We start from the raw sequence: 11412 nt of genomic DNA, 5'->3' as shown, positions 1-11412 counted from the left end.
GACTTCATTCTCTTCGGGGTGTGGACAAGTCTTCTCCCCTTCGTCGGCCCTCACAACGGACAAATCCCGGAAATACCTTCCTCTCATATTAACGAGATGATTCTCTTTGATAGTTGATTTACCATAAACTGAATGGCTTGGTCGCCAGGGGCGATCTTCGAAGTCTTCGCCACCACTGTCCACATCATAACTTTCACTGTCACCAGTATCTTCAGACAGCCCTTCCAGAATCTCCTTGGTGATTTTTTCTGTGTTGGTCTTCGACATCGCTATAAGAAATCCTAAGTTCTTCTCTTCATCAAGACTCAGCTTCATCTCAGCAGCAGCCTTCTTAGCAGCTTCGGACATCTTCGGAAACACTAAAAAACTGTTTTCAAAGCCGAAGCTTCAAAGCTGAAAGCTTAGCAAATCACAGCGCACAAGAGCTAAAAATTGAGTGAGCGGGAGTGGTTGGCCAGAAAACGTGCAAAATGAGTTTGCGGTATGGCCGTATTTATACGCTCGGTGCGTTGAAAGTTGAAAGACCCCACTTGTCATTGAATGTTGCTATTCTAGCAAAGGGAAGGTGTTTTTTCGGACCTTCGGCGTAAAGCCTTCGTCCATATCGCAACCTAAATTTATTATTTCAAACAAATTAATATTGCGAGGGGCTACTGTTGGGGACCTTCGGCATCCGAAGGTCCTCAAAAACATGATTTAACAGTATTTCTGTAGTACAATGTGTGAACAGGTACCCTCGGACTAAAGTCGGCACTGCAGTAGACCGGAATAATACGAAGCTTGATACAGAGCCGAAGGTGTTGAGCAGGAAAGCTTCGGCGTAACAGCAAAGAGTGGAACCGACTTAAAGATGAAAAGGCTATTCAGACCTCGATAGACTACTATAGAGTTATTATCAAATGTAAAGGGCATGAATGTAATTTTGTAAGGGCTGCGTCCCGTGTCTATAAATAGGTGAACAGTATCCCCGTACTGTTCACGCTGACTTGGCATTCGCTTTTTGCGTCACGCTTGTACTGTCATTTCCTTCCGATTGAAGGTACACTTGTAGTTCAATAATATTTTTGTTTATGCTCAATAATAATAAATGATTGTTCATGTTTTCTTTTACATTCTTTATATTTCATCCTTCGTCATTGTTTGAATTTATGAAGGTATGACCTTCACAACCTTCGTCCGTAAGTCATTATATCCTAGGGGATATAATGCTTCGGAGGACGAAGGGCGTTAACGACTAACATTCTCTATGTTGCCTTGTTCTTAACTATTAGCACTTGAGAACAAGTCCCCAACAAACATCATAAATGAATACGAAATTTAGCGTAAATCCTATATTAGCTAAAACAGCGTAGACTGATCACGTTCGATCGTGCACGGATTTTGGCTTGGTCAAATTTCAGCATAAAACGTGAACCAAACAGCGTAAATGGATACAAATTTTATCGTACATCATTAATCTATTTCCGAACAATGCTCCTGAACACCACCTCGCTGCCGCTCTCGCACTCGTCGATGCATCGCTCAAGCTCCTCGTGCTTCTCCTGCGCGACATCGGCTGTCATCGGCGTCTCCGGCTTCTTGGCGAAGGCAGCAGCCACGAAGGTCGTCGGGGCCTTCTTGTTCGAGCACGACGACGCGGCGGCAGACACGGACGCGACGGCCAAGAACACGGCGGCGGAGGCGGCGGCGCTGGCGGCCGCGACGTCCATGAGCGCGGCGGCCATCTCGGCCTCCTCGGCGGTTCCGCTCCCGCCGAGCCCAGCCCCAGCAGGCAGGCGCGCGATGGACCTGGCGGCGAGGCGGGCGAGCTCCCTATGGAGCGCCACCGTCGCTCGTTCCTGGTGGAGCGCCACCGTCGGTCGCCTGCCTCGAGGCGACACCGCTGCTAGCCCCCAGGATCACCGCCGCTCGCACGCCCGAGGGAACCGCCGCCGCTGCTAAAACCTAATCCCTGGCGGCGTGGGGGTGTTTTTATAGTGTCGGCGTGAGACTGAATAATTGTGAAAGCGTGGGCCGGATCGTGGGCCTGATGCACGTAATATGCGCAGACTAAATTTGCATAAACTGATACACACATCAGCATAACTCGTATTATAATTTAGCGTAAGCACAGTTAGGTACAATAGACAAAAAGGGTCCGGTGCGGTCTGCGCACCTGGTCAGGGCTTCCTGTAGTTAAATAGAGCCCAGGGCTCTAAATACTATATATATATATATATATATATATGGAAGAGGTAATAGAAGCCCTGGGCTTCCGTTAGTGGAGGAAGCCCCAGCCAGGACGCCAACCAGGTCGTGGTCGGCCCACTGTACGCCAGCATGCGTCAGCCATGCCTATGACAGGCAATATACGCATGCATAAATATATGTAGAAATGTGCATAAATCATGCATAGAAGGAATCTTTTGGGCCACGAATCACGGGAACGAATATTACCATGTGTACACCGCTTACGACTGCATAACGCTGTGTAACATGATAGCGTAAACCATGCAACATTTAAATATCGGCCGGTTTGAGATAAGGAAAGACGTGTCCCACGTTCGCGTAAATAAAGGCACAGTTACGGGAGGAAACAAATTCTCATTTACAGCCGCTCGTCCACGTTCGTATCTGTAATATTGGCGGCGGTTAACAACTGCATAACGATGCGTAAATAAACTGTTTACGACTGCATAACGATGTGTAACATGATAGCATAAACCATGCATTATATAAATCTTGACCGGTTTGATATAAGGAAAGACGTGCTGCATAATCGCGTAAATAAAGGGACAGTTACGGTTTGAGGAGCATTAGTAGAAGGAAATAAATTTTAATTTATAGCTGCAGTTCGCGGGTTCTGCTCGGGCGGATTCCAGCGTAAAACGTGAGCTAAAACAGCGTAAATGAGTGCGAATTTTAGCGTAAATCATACAACATGGTGTGAACATTAGGGTTTGTTGCGGCTGCTTCTTTAGGGTTCTTATTAGATCGTCAAGAATTCAGATCCACCGGCGGATCCAGATTCATGTACTAGCAAGCAAGCTAACGTTAGCTTTCCCTCTTCTTTATTTATCTTTTCTTTCCGTTCCTTTTCTGGTCCCGTTTCTATAGTATGACTTTCTAGATCATTTGGTACTGCCCAATTCAACTGGCTACGTACACTCCAGAAGAGATCTTCCTTTAAATTAAGTAAACAATTTGTGTGTTGCAGCTTCAATCTTTGACCAACTCGTAGCTTCATCTCTGAAGAGACAATCAAAAGATTTCTTTTTCTCCTTAGATTAAAAACTTAATTAGAGATCATAAATGATATATACCCAAAAGCACCTACAGATACAACAAATTAATCTAGAGTATCTTCTGGCAAAACACCTATAATCTGTATAACGTGCTCGATCCCAATTCCCTACAGCTCCCTCGCTAGCTAATCTATACTCGCGCCTCTGGCGGCTACACGTACGCGGTCACTATAGACTACACAGCAATCTTGTTCGAGCACGACGACGCGGCGGCAGACACGGACGCGACGGCCGAGAACACGGCGGCGGAGGCGGCGGCACTGGCGGCCGCGACGTCCATGAGCGCGGCGGTCATCTCGGCCTCCTCGGCGGTTCCGCTCCCGCCGAGCCCAGCCCCAGCAGGCAGGCGCGCGACGGACCTGGCGGCGAGGCGGGCGAGCTCCCTGTGGAGCGCCACCATCGCTCGTTCCTGGTGGAGCGCCACTGTCGGTCGCCTGCCTCGAGGCGACACCGCTGCTGGCCCCCAAGATCACCGCCGCTCGCACGCCCGAGGGAACCGCCGCCGCCGCTAAAACCTAATCTCTGGCGGCGTGGGGGTGTTTTTATAGTGTCGGCGTGAGACTGAATAATTGTGAACGCGTGGGCCGGATCGTGGGCCTGATGCACGTAATATGCGCTGACTATATTTGCATAAACTGATACACACACCAGCATAACTCGTATTATAATTTAGCGTAAGCACAGTTAGGTACAATAAACCAAAAAGGGTCCGGTGCGGTCTGCGCACCTGGTCAGGGCTTCCTGTAGTTAAATAGAGCCAGAGCTCTAAATACTATATATATATATATATATATATATATATATAAATATAAGAGGTCTGGATCCGTTAATAAGCGACAACTAACAAATCCCACGTGATTAGATAGATAATCACGCACGAGATGTGAATTAATCTGATCGCGGGACCGCGGACCGTTCGCCACTTTGATGTTCAACAATGAACTATTAGCTAGATTGTTTGAATGTTTTCAATTAATTTTAACAGTTAGCTATTAACTCTAATACAATAAACATGACCATTGTCACCCAACCCTATATGTTTAGGTGAGTCTATAATTCTCTACACCAATAATAATGCCCTGATGCTCGTAAACTTACTACGTGTGGCACTCGCCATTGGAATATTGGAGTCTGCCTCTGATCCGCCGTGCTGCCTCTGCCACACCGGGGACGAGCCAAGAAATTTGTGACAAGTTGTTTTCTGCTGACTCTACCGCCAAAGTAACAACTGGACTTTTATGGCCAGGGTTACATCAAGCTCCGTATAAACAAATCAGCCGGCCGCCTTGGATGCAATTTCTGCCTTTAATATCATCCTCCACTCCCACTCGGCATCGGAATATTGGAGCCTGCTAGGCTGCTAGCGCATGCATGGGATGAATTCACGCTAATATAATCCTTTGCCAAAGCCAAACAAGCAAGCTGTCGCTCAGTCTCTTGTGTCTTCCCTCTAGCCCTTGCCGCAGTATTGGGGTTACTGATGGAAAGAAGCAAAAGGCATGCGTCCATGATGCATGATTAGATTTTTGTTCGTGCGCACGAGATTACGAATCGGTATTAACACAGCTCAATTTGTGTGAATTATTTTTCAGGGTTGCTGTTGTCACCGGAGGGAACAAAGGGATTGGGCTGGAAGTATGCAGGCAGCTGGCCTCCAGGGGTGTCGCGGTGATCCTAACGGCGAGGGACGAGAAAAAGGGAACAGAAGCAGTGGCTACGCTTCGTGGATCCGGACTACCGGATGTACAGTTTCACCGCCTGGATGTCAGTAATCCAACTGGCACTGCCCGTCTTGCTGAATTTATCAAGGAGAAGTTTGGCAGGCTAGATATCCTGGTGAGATCTCTTTTTTCCAGAAAAAACAGAATTGATTTGATGCGGTACGGTCGATCTATTGCCGAGCCTTGTGAAAAATCACATACAAGTACATTTCATAGAGGGGGCGTAGATAGAAAGCGTCCCTTAAAGATGAGACAGGTTGATCAGATAGCAAACAATCCTCAAGAGACAAAAAAAAAGGTCAAAAAGAAAATAGAAAGAATTACACAATGGCTTCTAGCCATAAATCTATGTAGGAGTGGTAATTTTCTTTAGCTCTTAGGATAACTAGAGGAAACTGTTTCTTCAAGACAATCTTGCATCTTTAATTTACACTGAATGTGGCATGTTGCTTAAAATGGTGTCATTGCGCATTATTGCCCAAATAGCCCAACAAATTGTGATTGCAATCTCCATGAAGAAGGGGAGTTGTTCTTTGAAGCTTTCCAAGATATCGAATGGATCACTGCTACTGGGCACAATCAAATTCGAAGTGAACCAGAATGCTGAGGGAAAGAGTAGTCCAACATAAGATGAAAAAAGAACACAATTATAACCATCAAGTTGCATATTCTTGGGTTCAAGGAGCGTTATGGTACTTAGTCGACCATTTAAGTTAGTGCTTGGTTCTACTATGCAAGATTAGAACTAGCAGTAGTAGTGGTCTCTTTGTAGTTTCCCTTTTCTTGGTCCCTTGAGCTGAAGTGGTAAACTTGGCTTAACCCGGTGCATCAAACAGCTCGTAGGCAAGAACGCCATGGAGAGGCTACAATGGTTGGTGCAGCACTCCACGGAGAGTTACGAGGAAGCAAGAGAATGCCTGAAAATAAACTACTTCGGCACCAAATATGTGACCGAAGCACTCCTCCCAATCCTTATATCCTCCTCTGACGGACGGCTCATCAACGTGTCATCCAACTATGGACTACTCCAGGTATACCTATATATCTGAAGTTCTGAACAATCATACAACAATTTAATCTGCAGGCACTAATCCTCAGATGGAATGGAACTACAATTTTCGTTATCCAATTCTTCGTCTTTGTTTTCCAGCATTTCAGTGGCGAAGATCTTAAGCAAGAGCTAAACGATATTGACAACCTGACGGTTGAGAGGCTAGATGAGATGCCGGAGTTGTTCCTGAAAGACTACAGGAGTGGGCAGCTGAAATCTCATGGGTGGCCTGCCGACTCTGAGTACCTGGCCTACAAGGTATCCAAGGCTCTGACCAATGGCTACACCAGGATACTGGCGAAGGCGCACCCAGAGTTGCGCATCAACTGCGTGCACCCTGGCTTCTGCAAGACCGACATCAACTTTGACACCGGCGAATACACCGCGGAAGACGGTGCCAGTTGCATTGTTGCGGTGGCGCTATTGCCGGAAGGAGGCCCAACTGGCGTGTTCTTCTTCCGCAGAGAAGAAGTACCCTTTGTGTAACTTTTCAAGGGTTACTCTCTCTCTCTCTCTCTCTCTCTCTCTCTCTCTCTCTCTCTCTCTCTCTCTCTCTCTCTCTCACACACACACACACACACACACACAGTGATGTAACGGATGTGGTGGCAACTATAGAAGTATAGAACAACTGCATAAGTATTAAGGGCAGCGTTGTTAGGATCATATATTCAAAGAAGTGGCTCTGCTTACAAAGTTACAATTTTTTTCCGCGAGGCTAAGACAGGTCCATGTCAGATTTTCCATTGTCGTGAGCCTCAGACGTAACGAAGGCATCTGGCACACTTGATTGCAGCGTGATGATAAACCGGGTTCACAGAGAGATTAAGAGGAAAAAAAAGGGAGGAGGGAATAAAGAAGCGTCGTCGTCGTAAAGAAATATGGCAAACGTGTAGACTTCAGTCTGCGTGATATATATGCATGGGTGGTTGTTGGTCGCTCCGATCCTAGTTGTCCTCTTCTTTCTCATCTTGCGGTGGCGCTGGTTCCGGCGGTTGCTCCTCGTCAGCCACGTCCGGCAGAACCTCCTGGGACGGGCTCTTCTTGTTCATGTGGTTGTAGCTCCCCTTCTCCATGAACAGCTGCGCGAAGTGGATCTTGCAGTACAAGACGCCGTTGAGCGCGGCATAAGAGGAGGTGGTCAGGATGCAGCCGCCGTGCGAGCACTTGAAGCAGCTCTTGTGGTAGGACTCGCCTTCCAGAGTTAACTGGACAACGGACAGTTTTGTTAGCAAGCAGACGCTGTCATTTGCCAAAGGACTCGCAAATATATATATATATATTTCATCATTCTGTACCTTCTCCAGCGGGTACACTGTTTTCTGGCATGCTGCGCACTTATCCTGGGTACCAGAAAATGCAGACGACAGCTTGCTTGGGGCCCTTGTCTGCAAAGTGCACAGGGTTCCAACAATTTGTTTGGCAGACATTTATCCAGTTATTACTACAAATAAAGAAAGGAATTCCAGAAGATGGTGCTAGTTTTGTGAGGCTCTAGCTGTACCAGTTCACCCTTGTCTGATGACTTGCCACCTGAATTACATACACAAGAAAGTTTTTCAGGATAAATTCCTTTTTTTTTCGGCGCGACAAATTAAGTTCGTGGCAACTGAAGATCTAGTAGCACGCAGCAACTGTTACATTACCTGGCGTGAAGTTCTTGGAGAAGCTCCCGGTCTCCTTGAAGAGCTGCTCGAAGTGGGTCTTGCAGTACAGCACACCGTCCATGGAGGAGTAGCTGCACATCTGCAGGCGGCCAATTAACGCATCATTCTCGGTTTGCTGCATCGTCGTCAGAAAGCTCTTGTTTTTGTGTTTTTGCATGCAGAGATCGGATGATAATAAACTGGATCGATCGTTTTTCTAAGCCATGGACATCAGGACATATGCACGTACCGAGAGGACCCCTTTGCAGTGGCTGCACTTGAAGCATGTCTTATGGTAGATGGCGCCGTCGGCCGTGAGGAGGTCGATGAAGTGGACGGTCTTGTCGCACGCCGTGCACTTGTCCTGCGTGCCGGTGAAAGACATGGTGCCCGGACGCCTGTCTGTGGCTGCACGAACGCACGCACTCGCCCACAATCCCGATCGCTTCTCTTCTCTTCTCTTCTCCGCTCGGGTATGTAAATAGGCGAAGCTAAAGCTAGCGTTGGGGCCGGTGATCGATGGCTGCCGCGGCAGGGAACGAACGAGAGCTCCGGAGCAAGCATAGGGCGCGGGCGGGCTCTGCGCCGCATAGACTTGGTCAAGCAAATGCTTGATTTAGAATCAGCTCAGGATCTTGCGGGGACATGCGCCACCGTCCCTCATTCCGTTCTGTACTTCTCTTCTCTAGCGTGGCCCTCCTCACTTCTCTTGCATGCATTACGGAACGTCAGCTACTCCCTCCGTCCCAAGAAGTGTCTTTAATTGTCGGTTTCGGAATAAGTTTAATTGTATCTTAGCTTTCTTAGTCCTCATTAAAGCTCATCGCATAAATTCCCGTACAAGGGTCAAGCTCTAGGTCGAATAACTCTATGAATAGATCATGTGACTTGACTACACATAAGTGTGTCTCTAAAATGGCTTCTCCTGAATCGGTCCTTGTGGGCTTCGTTTCCTTTAGCACACGGTGACGAACACACCATAAACACGATTGGTGTAAGACTTCAGGCCCCTGGTGTACAAAAATAGTGTATGAGTGGTAAGAGCGCTATGCAAACAACACTAAACACTAGGCCCTAACCTACAACAAGGGTAAATAAATGTGTTTAACTAGCATAAGCAATTCACAAAAATCACTATGCTGCTCATCTAATCTTTTGTTAAGTGTTTTTTGTGTGGTTAGAGCACTTGATGAAGTGTCTTGACACTCTCCTACAATTTCAACATACTCTACCACCCTCTATTTGGCTAGCAAGGGGGTATATATAGCCCCCAATGTAAATGTGGTCGTGGGGATACACAACAAATTTTACATAGACACCAAACACGTTTGGTGCGTCCATGTGACGTATCTATTGGCTTTCCAGCAGTTATTGGCCATTGGAGATCTGTCGTCAAATGTGACGTTCGGTAAGTTGTCGTCATCTCCAAGTCATGTTGCAATCCACTCTATAACCCTAGATGAGTAAAGTGTTCGTTGTGCCACCGGATGCGTCTGGCCTCACATTCTAGAGCACATCGTGCACATTGTGGCGTTGGTTATGTCATAGGGCATAGCACCGGACACATCTGGTGTGTTACCGTTGCGTTCTTTTTACATGCTTTTGAACTTTTTGTCTCTGGGCTGGTCTGGTGCAGTACTGGACAAGCTGGATGTTGTCGAGTAGCATTTGTTTGACTTTATTTCTCCACATGCCTTGGTCTAGGTTTTATTTATCTTAGCGTCTTAGACTCCTTGCTCGTCTCTCGTGAATGTTTCATCAAGGCTTCTAACGTCTTGATTGATGTGTTGATCATCTCGGTCACCACTTTGCCTAAGTTCAAGTATATTCTACAGCCTTTAAACTATATCGAAAAAACATTAGCAAATAAGATTAGTTTAAATAGTCACATACTGATTATTAAACATGAAAATTCAAACTTAGATGGATCATAGGATCTATTTTATTTACACTAGCCGCTAACTATTGATCAGGTAGATCCAACAGAACCTACGCTCTGCAAAATAGGACCAATATTATATGCGTGGAGTTGGTTACAACTTCAGGTGACGTGGAGTTGGTTACAACTTCAGGTGACGTTGCATAGCAACTTCATGAAACAATACGCAGATGACAATATGAGAAAAAGAAAAAGGTTCATGTTCTTGCCTTAGAAAGTGTCCTAAGGCCCATCGTGATTGGCCCAAAAGGCCTTGCTTTTGGCCCATTAGGCTCCTCTCGGAAAAATACAGCCCATAAACTTGACGAGCGCACGGAAGGCTCACACGGTTTGGAAGGCAAAAGGCAGGACTGCAGGATTAGGCATGTGTGACACTGCAGCCTGCAGGGGGCGGCCAGCGGCGAAGATGACGCTGCTACTGCTAGTATGACAGGATGATCATGCCAAATAATTGGAGCTGGCTGGCCAAATGGAACAGAGACACACGGCTAGTATGACCATGCCAAAAACATTCAATACTGTGGCGTGCATGGCATGGAGAGTACTTCCTCCTTCTCTCGACCCTACAAAGAAATCCTGATTGGTTGGGGGCAAGACAAACACAAACTGAGGAGCGAGGTGCCTTGGACGGCCAAGTTGTCAGGGAACAAAATATCGCCACGCATCACCGGCCGAGAATGGTCGCCGGGTGACTTGGCCATTCAACAACAGATATTCCTGCTGCTCATCGTTGACGCAGATTATTAGCGCCTCTTAAATACTCCCTACATACCGTCGCTGTTCGTCAGCAAGCCGCACTGTTCCCAGAGTCCCACGGCAACAACTTGGCATACACAACCACTAGGACACAAAGGCATTGCTGTTGCTGTTAGTGTTATATTAGCATTCTTCTCACGGCTGGCCTAGCTAGCAAGAATTGTATGCTGTGTAGAAAAGGTATAATAGAAACTCGGGAGCAACGCTTGGCAAGTGTTAACTACTTGCTTAACCCTAGAAGGCTCGAACTAGAATACTTAGCATCAACAACTCCGTGAGCTAGAAAGTCAGGATGGAAATGAGGAATCAAGACCAATTTTTTTTAAAAAAAAATCAAGGGACATGAGTCGACCTATTTTATCAAAAAGGTTATCGTCTCATTGAACTAGATGGTAATATGGATCGATCTAAACATTTGTCTACTATCATAGAATATAGATACTATCAATACTTTTTTACAAAAAATACTTTATCTGTCACATTGACTAAGGCGTATAAATTTCTCGCACGGTCTTTAAAGCAAAACTTTGACCAGTCCTATCTTTTAAAGTATATCATCAATAAATACATCTAAATATTTTTATACGAGTCCAAATATATAGCATGCACACACACTAAAAATACATATTTTTTTGTTAAATTATTAGCAAAAAATTAAAATACATGCATAATTGAAGGTGTGATTATTTTTTCATAGTTCCAATAAAAGAGATGGCTTAAGGACATACATAACCCATAGTTTTGGGATCGGTTTTCCAACTAAATCTCTATATTATAAATATAGTTAAGAGACAATAGGTATAGAGAGTCATGTAGTCTCTTGATTTTTTTTACCCCTACAAACCCCTCAAAATACCTCTAATTAATGGGGTTGGACATGCCCTAAGATCTATATAAGAATGTGAACAACCATAAAGCATGCAATGCTACAGTCAAGCCGTTGAGAAGCGTGCGCTAGATTTACCAAACCCAACATAATGTGCACAAAATTATCCTGCATAAAACATGTGTCCAT

At 45.9% G+C, this 11412-nt stretch overlaps 2 protein-coding genes across 2 annotated transcripts; one reads left to right on the top strand and one right to left on the bottom strand.

The window, feature by feature from the left end:
• The first annotated feature begins 4493 nt into the window (after nt 1–4493).
• Nucleotides 4494–6756, top strand: LOC103646153 (salutaridine reductase). The gene is made up of 4 exons (XM_008670876.3): nt 4494–4781; nt 4877–5120; nt 5842–6036; nt 6156–6756. The coding sequence occupies exons 1-4, from the start codon at nt 4765–4767 to the stop codon at nt 6540–6542; spliced, it is 843 nt and encodes a 280-aa protein (XP_008669098.2). The 5' UTR covers nt 4494–4764; the 3' UTR covers nt 6543–6756.
• On the bottom strand, nt 6674–8143 carry LOC100194335 (uncharacterized). Its single transcript, NM_001139371.1, has 5 exons — nt 7953–8143; nt 7703–7802; nt 7561–7589; nt 7355–7444; nt 6674–7264 (listed from the first exon to the last, which is right to left on the bottom strand). The coding sequence occupies exons 1-5, from the start codon at nt 8085–8087 to the stop codon at nt 7004–7006; spliced, it is 615 nt and encodes a 204-aa protein (NP_001132843.1). The 5' UTR covers nt 8088–8143; the 3' UTR covers nt 6674–7003.
• Nucleotides 8144–11412: the final 3269 nt, after the last annotated feature.

This window comes from Zea mays, chromosome 2 (assembly GCF_902167145.1).
Source record: "Zea mays cultivar B73 chromosome 2, Zm-B73-REFERENCE-NAM-5.0, whole genome shotgun sequence".
NCBI lineage: Eukaryota > Viridiplantae > Streptophyta > Magnoliopsida > Poales > Poaceae > Zea > Zea mays.
Note: the sequence above shows the minus strand (reverse complement) of the source record. Positions and strands in the feature narration are given on the sequence as shown.